This window comes from Oncorhynchus masou, chromosome 31 (assembly GCF_036934945.1).
Source record: "Oncorhynchus masou masou isolate Uvic2021 chromosome 31, UVic_Omas_1.1, whole genome shotgun sequence".
Lineage (NCBI taxonomy): Eukaryota > Metazoa > Chordata > Actinopteri > Salmoniformes > Salmonidae > Oncorhynchus > Oncorhynchus masou.
Window position 1 is genome coordinate 16,077,772 of NC_088242.1, and position 20,385 is coordinate 16,098,156.

The following is a 20,385-nucleotide window of genomic DNA, read 5'->3' on the forward strand; positions in this document are numbered from 1 at the left end:
CAAAGGCCTAACCAGGTCGGTCCAAACACAGGTTAACTGTTCTCGGTATCTTTCTTCGGCCCCCACATACAAGTTCAAATCCTGAGCTACGCCTTGCTCAGACAGTCTGTGTTTTTCCACTATACAGATACATTGTTTAACCTAATTCTGGCTAAAACTACACACATGATCAGATTATAATTTTATGATTCTAATCAATTTCATACATTTCATACAATTATAAGGTTTCAGAGTGGAATTATTGAATCATTATCTTTCAACATTTAAATTATTTTATCAGTTTGACAGGAACCGAGACCCGACTACTGATCTTTTGCCTAATCCTTACAAAGTCTATAAAAAAACCTGAGATGCCATATTGGTTCCCTTTTAGTAGCCAAGAACACTAGCGGATGTCCTCTGATCTACAGTACCCTGACTGTCTCCACCATACATATTGTTCCATCCATCCAGACATTACAGGACAGTACCTTCCCCATACACTGAGTATACCAAACATTATGAACACCTTCCTTATATTGAGTTGCAAGTGACATCGATAAGGGATCATATCTTTCACCTGGATTCACCTGGTCAGTCTATGTCATGGAAAGACGTTCCTAACGTTTTATACACTAAGTGTATGTTCAAACCATCAGCAACAGGGAGAGGGGGGGAGAAATATGTTATCTGAGCAGTAGGCCTAATTGCCAGAACTATGGAAGTGTGGAACGGAGAAGGACAGTAAGAAGCACAAAAACAGTTAAGCATTATGTATGCATTCAAATCAGTTTAATCTTGAATATTCAAATTTCACCTACTGTACTGTTGGGATATAGGTGATATATAGTTCTGTAGTGAACATACCAGTCTTTTCTTTCTGTCTAGGTCTGTGTGTGTCTCCATTCTAATGTAAATACATCTGTACATGTGGATGGGTGTGTTAGTATGTAGTAACGTCTGCGTGTCAGACTCGCAGGCTGCTGAGCGGTGCAGTCAGATGGTGATGTCACTGTAGCCCCTGGGTCTCAGTAATGCTGCTGTAACTCTCCAGGCCCTGGCATCCATCCCTCTGTAAAGCCTCACTGTGAGATCACAGCCAATGGGATAAAAGGAAGCTCTCTAGCTAACGAGGCCCGTTGGTCCCCATTACAGTATGGTGTAAATAACACAAGCGTCATTGTCAGGTCCAGACCTGGGTTCATATAGCATTTGCTTTCTTTCAAATGTTTGAATGCGCTTGCCTGTTGTAATGGGATCCAGCCGGTTGTCATGACAGGGTGACCCTGATGGCGGAGTTGCCAGGGCGGAACAGACTCAGCCTCCCGTCCAGAGTCCCGGTTAGCAGCTGGGAAGGAGAAAGACAGAGAATAAGGATGACATCATCACGCTACCCCTTGACTGATCACATGAGGGTGATTATAAACAGACTGACTGTATTCCCTTTTCCTGATGACTTAAACTGAGATCTTCCGCTGCTCTACAGTATGTTCGCTACATACTTCAGTCTGAGACTGGCACCTTTGAAGTCATTTCGGGGGATGTCAAAATGAGGAGTTCTGTACAAAACTAAGTATTTAGCGATTGGATCATCTGTAACTAAACAGAGTAGCAAAGCCAACTAAGAAATGTTCTAAATGTCGCTTTAAACCACGTGCTCTGGCTCTGGCCCAATCCATTGGTTTCTGGAACAAATCAGAACGGTTAGAATGTGTTTGCGTTCTAGAAATCGTCAGGGAGGTACTCAGATCGAGACTCGTTGAGGAGAACAAACTAACGCTGTGGGTGTGGCGTAGCGTTTGGCCGGAGCAAGGAGTTTGGGTAGCCAGGCAAGTATCCATACCTACAGTGCCTTGCGAAAGTATTCGGCCCCCTTAAACTTTGCGACCTTTTGCCACATTTCAGGCTTCAAACATAAAGATATAAAACTGTATTTTTTTGTGAAGAATCAACAACAAGTGGGACACAATCATGAAGTGGAACGACATTTATTGGATATTTCAAACTTTTTTAACAAATCAAAAACTGAAAAATTGGGCGTGCAAAATTATTCAGCCCCCTTAAGTTAATACTTTGTAGCGCCACCTTTTGCTGCGATTACAACTGTAAGTCGCTTGGGGTATGTCTCTATCAGTTTTGCACATCGAGAGACTGACATTTTTTCCCATTCCTCCTTGCAAAACAGCTCGAGCTCAGTGAGGTTGGATGGAGAGCATTTGTGAACAGCAGTTTTCAGTTCTTTCCACAGATTCTCAATTGGATTCAGGTCTGGACTTTGACTTGGCCATTCTAACACCTGGATATGTTTATTTTTGAACCATTCAATTGTAGATTTTGCTTTATGTTTTGGATCATTGTCTTGTTGGAAGACAAATCTCTGTCCCAGTCTCAGGTCTTTTGCAGACTCCATCAGGTTCTCTTCCAGAATGGTCCTGTATTTGGCTCCATCCATCTTCCCATCAAGTTTAACCATCTTCCCTGTCCCTGCTGAAGGAAAGCAGGCCCAAACCATGATGCTGCCACCACCATGTTTGACAGTGGGGATGGTGTGTTCAGGGTGATGCGCTGTGTTGCTTTTACGCCAAACATAACGTTTTGCATTGTTGCCAAAAAGTTCAATTTTGGTTTCATCTGACCAGAGCACCTTCTTCCACATGTTTGGTGTGTCTCCCAAGTGGCTTGTGGCAAACTTTAATCAACACTTTTTATGGATATCTTTAAGAAATGGCTTTCTTCTTGCCACTCTTCCATAAAGGCCAGATTTGTGCAATATACGACTGATTGTTGTCCTATGGACAGAGTCTCCCACCTCAGCTGTAGATCTCTGCAGTTCATCCAGAGTGATCATGGGCCTCTTGGCTGCATCTCTGATCAGTCTTCTCCTTGTATGAGCTGAAAGTTTAGAGGGACGGCCAGGTCTTGGTAGATTTGCAGTGGTCTGATACTCCTTCCATTTCAATATTATAGCTTGCACAGTGCTCCTTGGGATGTTTAAAGCTTGGGAAATCTTTTTGTATCCAAATCCGTCTTTAAACTTCTTCACAACAGTATCTCGGACCTGCCTGGTGTGTTCCGTGTTCTTCATGATGCTCTCTGCGCTTTTAACGGACCTCTGAGACTATCACAGTGCAGGTGCATTTATACGGAGACTTGATTACACACAGGTGGATTGTATTTATCATCATTAGTCATTTAGGTCAACATTGGATCATTCAGAGATCCTCACTGAACTTCTGGAGAGAGTTTGCTGCACTGAAAGTAAAGGGGCTGAATAATTTTGCACGCCCAATTTTTCAGTTTTTGATTTGTTAAAAAAGTTTGAAATATCCAATAAATGTCGTTCCACTTCATGATTGTGTCCCACTTGTTGTTGATTCTTCACAAAAAAATACAGTTTTATATCTTTATGTTTGAAGCCTGAAATGTGGCAAAAGGTCGCAAAGTTCAAGGGGGCCAAATACTTTCGCAAGGCACTGTATCACGCTAAACTCTTTAGGGTGCCTCTCTACATGATCCTATAGTCTGGTTGTGCTGTCTTGCTAAGTCTTATAAATATCAACTGGCATGAAAACGACCATAGCAGTTGGCAGTTTTCTCATGACAACGATCATAGGAGCACAAAAGACAGTAGAGAAATATCTGGGACCAGGCTATTAGGCTATTTATTCCCTCTATCATACTGTTACATTTAACTCAGCATGATCCAAACTTCTAATAGGGGAAAGCCATGCAATATTGCATAACAGCACTGATTTTTACAACAAAGCTAAACTAAGAACTTTGCAGCAGTTAAATCCCCAGGTTTATGATATCTCATAGCAATTCTCAGACCGTCCACATTGTGTCCCAAATAGCCCCCTATAACCTACATGCTCAGAAAAAAGGGTTATTCGGCTGTCCCATACAATAACCTTTTTTGATCCCGGAGGAACTTATTTGGGTTCCATGTAGAACCCTCTGTGGAAAGGGTTCTACATGGAACTCAAAGGGGTTATTTCTACCTGGAACCAAAAGGGTTATTTAAAGGGTACTCCTTGCGGACAGCCGAATAACCCTTTTAGGTTCTACATAGTTCTACATAAGTTGCATGTATGCAATAATTAACATTTACATTTACATTTACATTTAAGTCATTTAGCAGACGCTCTTATCCAGAGCGACTTACAAATTACCTCATCTCTGTACCCCACACATTCAATTATACGTAAGGTCCCTCAGTGGACCAGTGAATTTCAAACACAGATTCAAACACAAAGACCTGGGAGGTTTTCCAATGCCTCGCAAAAAAGGGCACCTATTGGTAGATGAGTAAAAATGAAAAAGCAGACATTGAATACCCCTTTTAGTATGGTGAATTTATTAATTACACTTTGGATGGTGTATCAATACATCCAGTCACTACAAAGATACAGGTGTCCTTACTAACTCAGTTGCCAGAGAGGAAAGAAACTGCTCAGGGATTTCACCATGACGCCAATGGTGACTTTAAAACACTTACAGAGTTTAATGGCTGTGATAGGAGAAAACTGAGGATGGATAAAACAACATTACTCCACAATACTACAAAAGTAGGACGCCATGTTGCAAACATGCATTCTGTTTGCAACAAGGCACTAAAGTAAAACTGCAAATAATGTGGCAAAGAAATTAACTTTATGTCCTGAATATAAAGCGTTATGTTTGGGGCAAATCCAACACAACACATGCCTGAGTATCAAGCATGGTGGTGGCTGCATCATGTTATGGGTATGCTTGTCATTGGCAAGGACTAGGGAGTTTTTGGGGATAAAAAGAAACAGTGGTGTGGGGGCTGTGCTTTGGCAAAGTGGGTGGGGTTATATCCTTCCTGTTTGGCCCTGTCTGGGGGTGTCCTCGGATGGGGCCACAGTGTCTCCTGACCCCTCCTGTCTCAGCCTCCAGTATTTATGCTGCAGTAGTTTATGTGTCGGGGGGCTGGGTCAGTTTGTTATATCTGGAGTACTTCTCCTGTCCAATTCGGTGTCCTGTGTGAATCTAAGTGTACGTTCTCTAATTCTCTCTTTCTCTCTCTCGGAGGACCATGCCCCAGGACTACCTGACATGATGACTCCTTGCTGTCTCCAGTCCACCTGGCCATGCTGCTGCTCCAGTTTCAACTGCCTTATTATTATTAGACCATGCTGATCATTTATGACCATTTGAACATCTTGGCCATGTTCTGTTATAATCTCCATCCGGCAGTGCCAGAAGAGGACTGGCCACCCCACATATGCTCTCTCTCATTCTCTTTCCTTCTCTCTCTCGGAGGACCTGAGCCCTAGGACCATGCCCCAGGATTACCTGACATAATGACTCCTTGCTGTCCCCAGTCCACCTGGCCGTGCTGCTGCTCCAGTTTCAACTGTTCTGCCTTATTATTATTCGACCATGCTGGTCATTTATGAACATTTGAACATCTTGGCCATGTTCTGTTATAATCTCCACCCGGCACAGCCAGAAGAGGACTGGCCACCCCACATAGCCTGGTTCCTCTCTAGGTTTCTTCCTAGGTTTTGGCCTTTCTAGGGAGTTTTTCCTAACCACCGTGCTTCTACACCTGCATTGCTTGCTGTTTGGGGTTTTAGGCTGGTTTCTGTACAGCACTTTGAGATATCAGCTGATGTACGAAGGGCTATATAAATAAATTTGATTTGATTTGAGAATAGCGCTAGCACAGGGAAAATGACATGGAATGTTCTTGAGTGGGCTAGTTACAGTTTAGACTCAAATCAGCTTGAAAATCTATGTCAAGACTTGAAAATGGCTGTCAAGCAATTATCAACAATCAACTTGACAGAGCTTGAAGAATTTTTAAAATAATAATGTGCAAAAAATATTGTACAATCCAGGTGTGCAAAGCTGTAATACCTGTAATACCGGGTGTGAATACTTATGTAAATTAGATATTTCTGTATTTCATTTTCAATACATTTGCTAACATTTCAAAAAATATGTTTTCACTGGCATTATGGGTTATTGCGTGTAAAAAAATATATTAAGCCAAGCAGCCTGACCTCACTCATGGATACAGACACACGCATTCACGGACGTAGACACACACACACACACGCACGCACACACACACGCACACGCACACGCACACACACACACACACACACACACACACACACACACACACACACATATCCCCTTGTCCTCAGCTGCATCTCTCTCTCAAAGAGGAGGGATCATGATCTCAGCTATCCCCTGTCGGCCAATCAGCCAGTGACCCGGGCCAGAGCAACATTACCTCACCACTACGGCAGCCAATCTACAGGCTCCAATGCAACCTGGGAAACCTTCCATTTAGAGTTCATAGTGAGATTCTGGCCTGTGTGAGAGAGTCTGTGTCCTCAACAGCACTCCAGTACCTATTAAGTGTACCACTTCGCTCTGGTCAAAAGTTGTGCGCTATAAAGGGAGTACGGTGCCATTTGGGACGCATACTGATAAACCTTCCATTTGGGGTTCATAGTGAGACTTATGGTACTCATACATAACGGGTTATGAGAGATGTGGAAATTGATGTCACTCCGAGACATTAGTCAACACTGTACTGTACTAGTCTGTGACCTCAGGTTAACATACACCCCAAAAATTATCTGTATTTCATCACACAAAAGATCTGCACAGGTGCAAAAAATGACAGGGACTATTCCATTGGTTTCATTGCGCCAGGCAAGCTCAATGAAGCACAAGTATTTAAAATATATTAAATATGATTGGAGCCAGGTCTGATATCAACGAGAGACCAGTACATCAGCTAAACTTTCTAAGGATGGATGAGTGAATAGGCCCATATGAAGTCAACACCCTGATATGATAGGAAAGAGTCAGAACATCAGTTAAACACAAGTAGCCTGCTTAGCCCTAACCATGCACTTCAGCTAAACTTTCTGAGGATTGATGAGTGAATACGCCCCTGTTGGGAAAGAGTCAGAAGACTCTGAAGTGTTTGGATGGAAGATGAGTCAAACACTAGAAGGGCTGACTAGTATCTATCAGGGTTTATTTATTTAATCAGACACACACACATGCGCACAAACGTACGCACACACACTGTCTCGCCCTATATCTATCAGGGTTTATTTTTTTCATCTCTTCTGGTTCGGATGTTGATGCTGTAGCAGATCCTCCTTACTGGAGACACAGGGACAATATCCAGCTGTGTGTGGAACGCTAGAAGAGGAGAGTTCACTGACACACACACGCAGGGCTGGCTTTAACCTTTTGGGGGCCTTATGCAAGACTTGGTTGGGAAAATGTAGCAATCATTGAATTCTAATTATTTTGGCTTGAGGCAGAGGGAATTATTTTCTACAATTTTACAGCTAATTTCCTGCAATTCTATCCATTTCATCATGTGGTGGAAAGACATTTTAGCAGTTTTAAAGCTAATTTCCTGCAATTCTACACATTTTTCCATGTACACATTTTCCGTGACTTATGCCATGTTAATATGATATCTGAGTGAGAAAGACTAACAAAATCAATGGTGGCCTCCTGGAGGTCAGGGCCCTGTGCAAGTTGTTTTACATTTTTAGAGCTGGCTGGATTAAATAACAATCTAAACATTGCTAGCTGACATGGCTAATTGAGAGACTCTCAGTTCCTCACATAACAAGAGAAAAACTGTTGGTTCTGCTTTATTTGGAGAGCATGTTCATACAGGCTTCATAAGCACTACATAGATGCATTACAAATCATATATAACCGTATGTCATGCGCTATAAAGATTCATAATGTGGCATAAGTGTGTGACATAACCATCAATGCATTTATTCACATTTATTAGAGCATGAAAGACAGTTATAGATGATTTGTGACCCATTTATGTAGTGCTTATGAAGCCTATATGAATGCTTTATGGTGGCCCTCTAAAGGATGGGGCCCTAAGCGACTGCTTATGCCTGGAGCAGGCCCTGCACACATGCTGACTGTCTGCCTGTGTCTCTCTCACTCACACACATGCTCTGCAGGAAGTCAGTCACCCCACCCATACACATAGACATGCACGCACGTACACAGACACATGGATCCGTACACACACACACACACACACACACACACACACACACACACACACACACACACACACACACACACACACACACACACACACACACACACACACACACACACACACACACACACACAGTGTTCTTATATTCTTGTGGAGACCTAAAATGTATTTCCATTCAAAATCCTATTTTCCCTAAACCTAACCCTTATCCTAACCCTAAACCTTATCCTAACCCTAACCCTTATCCTAACCCTAAACCTTATCCTAACCCTTATCCTAACCCTAACCCTAAACCTTTTCCTAAACCTAACCCTTATCCTAACCCTAACCCTAAACCTTATCCTAACCCTAACCCTTATCCTAACCCTAAACCTAACCCTTATCCTAACCCTAACCCTTATCCTAACCCTAACCCTAAACCTTTTCCTAAACCTAACCCTTATCCTAACCCTAACCCTAAACCTTATCCTAACCCTAACCCTTATCCTAACCCTAAACCTTTTCCTAAACCTAACCCTTATCCTAACCCTAACCCTAAACCTTATCCTAACCCTAACCCTTATCCTAACCCTAAACCTAACCCCTAAACTTAAAATAGCCTTTGTCCTTATGGATGTGGGAAATGACCCTGTGAAGGAGAATTTTCCTTGTTTTACTATTCTTCTGTCAGTAAAACATTAAATGGACACAGTCTGCTGTAGCTAACCCTCCTATTACCCCTAACCATCTAGCTAACCCTCCTATTACCCCTACCCATCTAGCTAACCCTCCTATTACCCCTACCCATCTAGCTAACTATCATATTACCCCAAATCTTCTAGCTAACCCTCCCATTACCCCTAACCATCTAGCTAACCCCCCCGTTACCCCTAATCATCTAGCTAACCCTCCCATTAACCCTAGCCATCTAGCTAACCCCCCCCATTACCCCTAACCATCTAGCTAACTCTCCCAATACCCCTAACCATCTAGCTTAACCCTCCCAATACCCCCTAACCATCTAGCTAACCCTACTATTAAATGTCCCTAACCATATAGCTAACCCTCCGATTACCCCTAACCATCTAGCTAACCCTCCCATTATCCCTAACCATCTAGCTAACCCTCCCATTACCCCTAACTATGTAGCTAACCATTTTCTTAAATGGCCCTAACCATCTAGCTAACACTCCTATTAAATAACCCTAACCATCTATATAAAACTCCTATTAGCCTTAACCATCTAGCTAACCCTCCTACAAGCCCTAACTGTCTAGCTAACCCTTCCAATACCCCTAACAATCTAGCTAACCCTTCTATTAAGTTCCAATTGGAACTCAAAATAATTATAACTTCAGCTGTGTGAGTTTAAATAAAGTCATGCAATACAATAAGTGTACACATTTGGTGAATCATAATAACTCAGATAATCATGCATGTATGTAAGACGTCTAGTGATTAGAAATATGATGTTGGCTTCCTAGGGGGTGTGTTCATGATTTGATGCCATGATAATTATGACCTGACTGAAGGAAAAAACACAACACACTCATACTGTCACGCCCTGGTCTAAGTATTTTGTGTTTTCTTTATTTATTTGGTCAGGCCAGGGTGTGACATGGGTTTTGGTATGTGGTGAGTTTTGTCTTGGGGTTTTTCATAGGTATTGGGATTGTGGCTTAGTGGGGTTTTCTAGCATAGTCTATGGATGTCTGAAGTGGTTCTCAATCAGAGGCAGGTGTTTATCGTTGTCTCTGATTGGGAACCATATTTAGGCAGCCATATTCTTTGAGTGTGTCGTGGGTGATTGTCCTTGTTCCTGTCTCTGTGTTATTTTGCACCAGTTTAGGCTGTTTCGGTTTTCGTGTTACGTTTGTTGTTTTTGTATTGATTCGTGTTTCCTTTGCTTCATTAAAACATGAATCTAAATAGCCACGCCGCATTTTGGTCCGACTCTCCTTCACACCAAGAAAGCCGTTACACATACATATTGGTTGGTAGGTAAAATTAGGGTAGCAAAGCAACCGGTAGTTTCCCAAAGTTACCAGAACTTTCAGTCGTTTTGGTAATTAATAGAAAGTCTATGGCTATCGAGCAGAACTTTGGTCATTTTGACTTGAATAACTTTAAAAAAAATGTAGTCATATATAGCATTAATTTTATATACAGTGCTGTGAAAGTATTTGCCCCTTTTTAATTTTCTCTACTTTTGAAAAATAAAATGACGTACTTTTTCGTGATATCGAATTGTTAGTTATAGTCTTGTCCCATTGCTGCAACTCCCGTACAGACTCAGGAGAGGTGAAGGTTGGGAGCCATGCGTCCTCCGTAACACAACCCTCCCAAGCCGCACTGCTCACTTAACCCGGAAGCCAGCTGCACCAATGTGTCGGAGGAAACAATGTACAACTGGCTACCGAAGTCAGCGTGCATGTGCCCGACCCACCACAAGGAGCTGTTGAATGTGATGGGACAAGGGCATCCCGGCTGGCCAAACCCTCCCCGAACCTGGAAAATTGTGCCGCGCCTCAAGGGTCTCCCAGTCGCTGGATCGAACCAGGGTCTGTAGTGATGCCTCTAGCACTGCGATGCAGTGCCTTGGACTGTTGCACCACTCAGTAGGCCCTACTTTGAAATATTTTCAATACAGAATTATCAGATCTTCAACCAAAACGTAACATTAGATAAAGGGAACCTGAGTCAACGAATAACACAACAATTACATACTCTAATTTATTTCATAAACAACGATTTGCAACACCCGATGCCCCTGTGTGAAAAAGCAATTGCCCCCTTACACTCAATAACGGGTTGTGCCACCTTCAGTTGCAATGACTTCAACCAAACACTTCCTATAGTTGTTGAACAGTCTCTCATGTAGCTGTAGAGGAATTTTGACCAAGTCTTCCATGCAGAACTGCTTTAACTCAGTAACATTTGGGGGTTTTCAAATATGAACTGTTCATTTCAAGTCTTGCGACAACATCTCAATTGGGATAAGGCCTGGACTTTGACTAGGCCATTCCAAAACTTCAAATTTGTTTCTTTTTAGCCATTTTCATCTAGACTTGACTGTGTGTTTCAGATGATTGTCTTGCTTCATGACCCAGCTGCGCTTCAGCTTCAGCTCACAGACAGATGGCCTGACATTTTCCTGTAGAATTTATGGTTCCTTCTATTAAGGCAAGTCGTCCAGGTCCTGAGGAAGCAAGGCATCCCCAAACCATCACACCACCACCACCATGCTTGACCGTCGGTATAAGGTTCTTATTGTGGAATGCAGTGTTTGGTTTTTCGCCAGGCATAATGGGACCCATGTCGTCCAAAAATATATACATTTGACTCATCTGTCCATAGAACATTCTTCCAAGATTCTTGATGATCATCCAGGTGCTTCCAGGTACTTTTTCTGAAAACTTCAGTCAACCTGTCACGCCCTGGTCTATATTTATTATGTTATTTTCATTTATTGGGTCAGGCCAGGGTGTAACATGGGTTTATTTGTAGTGTGTTTCGTCTTGGGGTTGTGTGGGGTGTATAGATTGAGAACCGCCTCAGGCAGCCACAGACCAATCAGAGTCAGGTGATTATCGTTGTCTCTGATTGGGAACCATATTTAGGTAGCCTGGGTTTCACTGTGTGTTTGTGGGTGATTGTTCCTGTCTCTGTGTTTGTTGCACCAGTCAGTGCTGTTTCGGTTTTCGACGTTTGTTGTTTTGTATTGTTTATGTTCTTCAACATTAAAGATGTATCGAACGAACCACGTTGCATTTTGGTCCGATCCTTGTTCCACCTCTTCGTCAGAGAAGGAGGTGGAAGAAAGCCGTTACACAACCTTTTGGACAAGATTGGTTTTCGACAGACATAATGGGACCCAACACTGCATTCCATAATTTTTTGTTATTTGTAAATTTTGTAAACTATCTAATATCAGGTTTTGATTGACGTTCTAATAACATTCAGTATCAAAAATATGCAAACAGAGAAAATCAGAAAGAGGGCAAATACTTTTTCATGCCACTGTATCATTGTCCATGAGTTTCTTGTAGAAATAATTGACAAATTAATGACAAAAGAATCTAACGAACAATGGCATTATTTTCAATTAACTGCAACTCTTCCAACTATTGATGTTTTTCACAACTGCCACCAAACATTTACAGCAAAAACATACTGACAGAGTAAAATAAATAAATGCATGTGTGTGTGTGTGTGTAAAAATATATAAAGGATATTTCATGCTGAAACCCTCATATTAAACACCAATGGTATTCACTAAATCGATGGCTTATATTTTGGATCATGTTTTACAGCTTTGTCATTACATTTAAAAAAAAAAATTTAAAATCATATATTTCATGTTGCCACAAAGTCAGAGATCATTACAGACACCTGCAAAAATCTGAAGAGCCACTAGATGTCTTGTGATAGATTACATGAAATCTTTGAAAGATACCAACATTCTGGTAGTTTACTGGTAAACTTAGAAAGTTTTCAGTAATATACTCTTCCTTTGCAACCGTAGGTATAATAGTACATAGTAATTGCATCAACTTGCTGATTGTTCCCCATCCGCTTAGTACAGGGCATTCCATGTCTTTATGTCTGTCTGAGGTGGGCCTTTTAATGGGCAATCTACAGTTTCTACATCCATTTGTGGGCTTATAAATGAATGATGTACACATCGATTCTTGAAGAATATAATAAGAATATAAGCTCATGAGCTTAGATCAACTATCTAGCCCCATCAGAACCCCCAAAATAAGCTTGTTTTAGTCATTTGATTGATTGTAAACAATGTAACTATAAACAAAGACTGTATGGCTTCAACATATGGTTAAAACGATAATTTTGATTTCATGGCTGGTCAGACCTTTCATCCATAGTCTATGAATTTGAGAATGGTTACATTTCTCCAGCCCCATCCGTCAGCTTTTTACAGCTTCAAAACATGTTTAAAACTATCATTTTGATCACATGGATGGTCAGTCCTTGCATCCATAGCCCTGTCTATGAATTTGAGAGTGGTTCCCTCAGCTATTTAAACAAATCGGTGACCCATTTGATATTGTCTGAACTGCAGATTGCAGTACAGAGACAGCCAGAGCAGACAGACATATGGAAGACTGACAGGGTCAACATTGCTCTTCAGTCCAGATGGTCTAGCTTACCTCAGATGGTCTAGCTTACCCCAGATGGTCTAGCTTACCCCAGATGGTCTAGCTTACCCCAGATGGTCTAGCTTACCCCAGATGGTCTAGCTTACCCCAGATGGTCTAGCTTACCCCAGATGGTCTAGCTTACCCCAGATGGTCTAGCTTACCCCAGATGGTCTAGCTTACCCCAGATGGTCTAGCTTACCCCAGATGGTCTAGCTTACCTCAGATGGTCTAGCTTACCCCAGATGGTCTAGCTTACCCCAGATGGTCTAGCTTACCCCAGATGGTCTAGCTTACCCCAGATGGTCTAGCTTACCCCAGATGGTCTAGCTTACCCCAGATGGTCTAGCTTACCCCAGATGGTCTAGCTTACCCCAGATGGTCTAGCTTACCCCAGATGGTCTAGCTTACCCCAGATGGTCTAGCTTACCCCAGATGGTCTAGCTTACCCCAGATGGTCTAGCTTACCTCAGATGGTCTAGCTTACCCCAGATGGTCTAGCTTACCCCAGATGGTCTAGCTTACCCCAGATGGTCTAGCTTACCCCAGATGGTCTAGCTTACCCCAGATGGTCTAGCTTACCCCAGATGGTCTAGCTTACCCCAGATGGTCTAGCTTACCCCAGATGGTCTAGCTTACCCCAGATGGTCTAGCTTACCTCAGATGGTCTAGCTTACCCCAGATGGTCTAGCTTACCCCAGATGGTCTAGCTTACCCCAGGACAGGACCCCGACTGAGAAAGTTCCAACTACACACTGACACTGACTGTCTGACTGACTGAAGGATGGACAGACAGACTGCATACTCATGGTTGCCTCGTCTTATCATAGGGGTTAACTACATCCTTATTACTACATCCTGGCTATGGCCACTACATCCTGGCTATGGCCACTACATCCTTATTACTACATCCTGGCTATGGCCAATACATCCTTATTACTACATCCTGGCTATGGCCACTACATCCTTATTACTACATCCTGGCTATGGCCACTACATCCTTATTACTACATCCTGGCTATGGCCACTACATCCTTATTACTACATCCTGGCTATGGCCACTACATCCTTATTACTACATCCTGGCTATGACCAATACATCCTTATTACTACATCCTTATTACTACATCCTGGCTATGGCCACTACATCCTTATTACTACATCCTGGCTGTGGCCACTACATCCTTATTACTACATCCTGGCTATGGCCACTACATCCTTATTACTACATCCTGGCTATGGCCACTACATCCTTATTACTACATCCTGGCTATGGCCACTACATCCTTATTACTACATCCTGGCTATGGCCACTACATCCTTATTACTACATCCTGGCTATGGCCACTACATCCTGGCTATGGCCACTACATCCTTATTACTACATCCTGGCTATGGCCACTACATCCTTATTACTACATCCTTATTACTACATCCTGGCTATGGCCACTACATCCTGGCTATGGCCACTACATCCTGGCTATGGCCACTACATCCTGGCTATTAGCAAAAAGAGTAGAACTGATTGCCAAATCAAATGGTCAATTGAGAAGTAGCTATGACATTACTCTTTCCATGAAAGTTGATTCCTGAAAGTATCCAACGTGAGACAATGGAATTACAGTACATACGTATTTAGACAGAATTTAATGGGTCTCAATAGGAACCCAGGAACCCAGGTAGTCTAGCGCTTATGAGCGTTGGGCCACTACTTAACACTAATTGCTCCTGTAAGTCGCTCTGGATAAGAGCATCTGCTAAATGACTAAAATGTTAAATGTAATCCAGGACCTTTTCTACTGTATTGTTACACTGAGTATTATGTCTCAATAAAGATCCTCTAGGATCAAAAATATTTTTCATTATTTATTTATTTATTTAACTAGGCAAGTCAGTTAAGAACAAATTCTTATTTTCAATGACGGCCTACCCTGGTCAAACTTTTGTCAAAAGTAGTGCACCATGTAGGTAATAGGCCCATAGGGTTCTGGTCAAAAGTAGAGCACTATATAGGTAATAGGTCCATAGGGCTCTGGTCAAAAGTAGAGCACTATATAGGGAATAAGGTGCCATTTGGGATGCATGCAGCCCAAGAATATCAATCACCCATAGCAACACACAATACATTTCCACATCACCTCTCCTTGGTTTGGGATCGGTTAATCCTCCCTGCAGACAACACAGGTGTCTCAGTGTGTGTGTGTGTGTTTTTGGAACAGAGGCTGAGTGGTTGACTGCTTGACCTTAGTGTCTCTTCCATCCTCCCCTGTTCCCTCTCTTTAACTCCCCCATCTCATCTCTCAGCTACCTCATCTCATCACAAGCACATATTACAGTATGGAACATCCCACAGTGATGTGTGCGTCATCTGGGATACTAGCTCTACGGGAGGGAATAGCCTGCTCTGGTCTGTAACTCTGATAAATGTTGTGCTTAGGGAGGTGAAGATCCCTGTCTGGCTCAGACATTATTGTAAAAGAGAATGGTGGAATCGCCGTAATCTACTCTTTAATTTTATTATTGAATATTTAAAAACATACAATATACTTGCATTGAAGACGCTCAACAACTACATCACATTAGTCATCTAACAGACTCACATCCAGAGCGACAGACAGAAGCAACAAGGGTCAATGCACTGCTCAAGGGTACGTCGACAGATCTCCCACAAGGTCAAAAACGGGGACCCGAACCAGCGATCCGTCAGTCACCGGCCCAAGCTTCCGACTGCCAGGCCACCAGCCCTCCTAGATCCCCCCACAGTTCACCAAAAGCTGCCCCTCAACCATTCAAGACCCGCCCCACAGAAAAAGAAATAATATTTCCATTCCCCACCCCCAAGACCCCCCTCCCAACGAACCAACAACCAACAAAATGAACAAAAGAGAAAGACAAACGAAAACAGAAAACAACAATGCAAAAAACAAAAGACATCAAGCACATTAGCTGTAACAACATTGCCCCTCCGTGTCATGCAAATGTACTTTTTGTTACGTTTAATTTTTTTAAACTTTTATCTTTGAAGTCATTCTATCTCCCACACAGCATCTCCACTCCCACCCAACCCTCAGCCCATCCCACCTATCTCTGCTGGTCACCCTCTTCGGATTTCTATGCACCATACAGTGGGGCAAAAAAGTATTTAGTCAGCCACCAATTGTGCAAGTTCTCCCACTTAAAAAGATGAGAGAGGCCTGTAATTTTCATCATAGGTACACTTCAACTATGACAGACAAAATTAGAAAACAAATCCAGAAAATCACATTGTAGGATTTTTAATGAATTTATTTGCAAATTATGGTGGAAAATAAGTATTTGGTCAATAACAAAAGTTTATCTCAATACTTTGTTATATGACCTTTGGTCAAACGTTTTCTGTAAGTCTTCACAAGGTTTTCACACACTGTTGCTGGTATTTTGGCCCATTCCTCCATGCAGATCTCCTCTAGAGCAGTGATGTTTTGGGGCTGTTGCTGGGCAACACGGACTTTTAACTCCCTCCAAAGACGTTCTATGGGGTTGAGATCTGGAGACTGGCTAGGCCACTCCAGGACCTTGAAATGCTTCTTACGAAGCAACTCCTTCGTTGCCCGGACGGTGTGTTTGGGATCATTGTCATGCTGAAAGACCCAGCCATGTTTTATCTTCAATGCCCTTGCTGATGGAAGGAGGTTTTCACTCAAAATCTCACGATACATGGCCCCATTCAATCTTTCCTTTCCAAGGATAAGTCGTCCTGGTCCCTTTGCAGAAATACAGACCCAAAGCATGATGTTTCCACCCACATGCTTCACAGTAGGTAAAATCAAATCAAATTTTATTCGTCACATACACATGGTTAGCAGATGTTAATGCGAATGTAGCGAAATGCTTGTGCTTCTAGTTCCGACAATGCAGTAATAACCAACAAGTAATCTAACTAACAATTTCAAAACTACTGTCTTATACACACAAGTGTAAGGGGATAAAGAATATGTACATAAAGATATATGAATGAGTGATGGTACAGAGCAGCATAGGCAAGATACAGTAGATGGTATCGAGTACAGTATATGCATATGAGATGAGTATGTAAACAAAGTGGCATAGTTAAAGTGGCTAGTGATACATGAATTACATAAAGATGCAGTAGATGATATAGAGTACAGTATATACGTATACATATGAGATGAATAATGTAGGGTATGTAAACATTATATTAGGTAGCATTGTTTAAAGTGGTTAGTGAAATATTTTACATAATTTCCCATCAATTCCCATTATTAAAGTGGCTGGAGTTGAGTCTGTGTGTTGGCAGCAGCCACTCAATGTTAGTGGTGGCTGTTTAACAGTCTGATGGCCTTGAGATAGAAGCTGTTTTTCAGTCTCTCGGTCCCAGCTTTTGATGCACCTGTACTGACCTCGCCTTCTGGATGATAGCAGGGTGAACAGGCAGTGGCTCGGGTGGTTGTTGTCCTTGATGATCTTTATGGCCTTCCTGTAACATCGGGTGGTGTAGGTGTCATTGAGGGCAGGTAGTTTGCCCCCGGTGATGCGTTGTGCAGACCTCACTACTCAATGGAGAGCCTTACGGTTGTGGGCGGAGCAGTTGCCGTACCAGGCGGTGATACAGCCTGCCAGGATGCTCTCGTTATATGCAATTATATGCATAGTCGAGCATCTTTTTGTGACAAAATATCTTGTTTAAAACGGGAACGTTTTTCATCCAAAAATGAAATAGCGCCCCCATAGCATCAAGAGGTTAAGGAGTTAATTCGGAAAAAGTTTGACGTTGTAGGTGACTGAATTTTCGGTTCGTTTCGGTAGCCAAATGCGATGTACAAAACGGAACGATTTCTCCTACACACAGACGCTTTCAGGAAAAACTGCGCATTTGGTATGTAACTGAGAGTCTCCTCATTGAAAACATCCGAAGCTCTTCAAAGGTAAATGATTTTATTTATTTGGTTATCTGGTTTTTGTGAAAATGTTGCGTGCTAAATGCTACTCAAAATGCTAAGCTAGCTTAGCATACTCTTACACAAATTAGTCAATTTCTATGGTTCAAAAGCATATTTTGAAAATCTGAGATGACAGTGTTGTTAAGAAAAGGCTCAGCTTGAGAGCAGGCGCATTATTTTCATTTTATTTGAGATTTTCAGAAATCGTTAACGTTGCGTTATGCTAATGAGCCTGAGGCTTTAGTCACGATCCCGGATCCGGGATGGAGAGTTTCAACAGGATAATATTGACCGAAACATGGCAAACGTTGTTTGGAATGAATCCTCAAGGTGTTTTTTCACATATCTCTTCATTGATATATCGTTCGTGGAAGCCTGCTTTCTTCTCTGAATTCCATGGAAAAATACTTGCAGCTGAGGTTTGCGCACCAATTTCGGCGCAGGACACCGGGCGGACACCTGGTAAATGTGGTCTCTTATGGTCAATCTTCCAATGATATGCCTACAAATACGTCACAATGCTGCAGACACCTTGGGGAAACGACAGAAAGGGCAGGCTCATTCCTCTCGCATTCACAGCCATATAAGGAGACAATGGAAAACGGAGCCTCAAAAATCCTGCTGATTTCCTGGATGCCGTTTCATCTTGGTTTTGCATGTAGCTCATGTTCTAGGGCACGCACAGAGAATATCTTTGCAGTTCTGGAAACGTCAGAGTGTTTTCTTTCCAAAGCTATCAATTATATGCATAGTTGAGCATCTTTTTGTGACAAAATATTGCGCTTAAAACGGGCACGTCTTTTTATCAAAAAATTATATAGCGCCCCTAGAGTTTCAAGAGGTTAAGCAAATTGGAGTGAGTCTAGGGTGTCAGGTAGGGTGGAGGTGATATGGTCCTTGACTAGTCTCTCAAAGCACTTCATGATGACGGAAGTGAGTGCTACGGGGCGGTAGTCGTTTAGCTCAGTTACCTTAGCTTTCTTGGGAACAGGAACAATGGTGGCCCTCTTGAAGCATGTGGGAACAGCAGACTGGGATAGGGATTGATTGAATATGTACGTAAAAACACACCGGTCAGCTGGTCTGCGCATGCTCTGAGGGCGCGGCTGTGGATGCCGTCTGGTCCTGCAGCCTTGCGAGGGTTAACACGTTTAAATGTTTTACTCACCTCGGCTGCAGTGAAGGAGAGTCCGCATGTTTTCGTTGCAGGCCGTGTCAGTGGCACTGTATTGTCCTCAAAGCGGGCAAAAAAGTTATTTAGTCTGCCTGGGAGCAAGACATCCTGGTCCGTGACGGGGCTGGTTTTCTTTTTGTAATCCGTGATTGACTGTAGACCCTGCCACATACCTCTTATGTCTGAGCCGTTGAATTGAAATTCTACTTTGTCTCTATACTGACGCTTAGTTTGTTTGATTGCCTTGCAGAGGGAATAGCTGCACTGTTTGTATTCGGTCATGTTTCCGGTCACCTTGCCCTGATTAAAAGCAGTGGTTTGCGCTTTTAGTTTCACGTGAATGCTGCCATCAATCCATGGTTTCTGGTTTGGGAATGTTTTAATCGTTGCTATGGGAACGACATCTTCAACGCACGTTCTAATGAACTAGGACACCGAATCAGCGTATTCGTCAATGTTGTTGTCTGACGCAATACGAAACATATCCCAGTCCACGTGATGGAAGCAGTCTTGGAGTGTGGAATCAGATTGGTCGGACCAGCGTTGAGCAGACCTCAGCGTGGGAGCTTCTTGTTTTAGTTTCTGTCTGTAGGCAGGGATCAACAAAATTGAGTCGTGGTCAGCTTTTCCGAAAGGAGGGCGGGGCAGGGCCTTATATGCGTTGCGGAAGTTAGAATAGCAATGATCCAAGGTTTTGCCAGCCCTGGTTGCGTAATCAATATGCTGATACAATTTAGTCTTGTTTTCAGATTAGCCTTGTTAAAATCCCCAGCTACAATGAATGCAGCCTCAGTATGTATGGATTCCAGTTTGCAAAGAGTCAAATAAAGTTCGTTCAGAGCCATCGATGTGTCTGCTTGGGGGGGGGGAAATATATATGGCTGTGATTATAATCGAAGAGAATTCCCTTGGTAGATAATGCGGTCGACATTTGATTGTGAGGAATTCTAAATCAGGTGAACAGAAGGATTTGAGTTCCTGTATGTTTTTGTGATCACACCACGTCTTGTTAGCCATAAGGCATACGCCCCCGCCCCTCTTCTTACCAGAAAGATGTTTGTTTCTGTCGGCGCGATGCGTGGAGAAACCAGCTGGCTGCACCGACTCCGATAG

The 20,385-nt window shown here is 42.6% G+C and overlaps 1 protein-coding gene across 1 annotated transcript in view; it reads right to left on the reverse strand.

Annotated features, from left to right (window-relative positions):
• Positions 1 to 290: 290 nt before the first annotated feature.
• Positions 291 to 20,385, reverse strand: part of wdr27 (WD repeat domain 27) — a 159,064-nt gene continuing 138,969 nt past the window's right edge. Inside the window, 1 exon segment of the mRNA XM_064952752.1 lies at positions 291 to 1,327. Within this exon segment, the coding sequence (XP_064808824.1) occupies positions 1,250 to 1,327 (78 nt within the window). The 3' untranslated portion in view covers positions 291 to 1,249.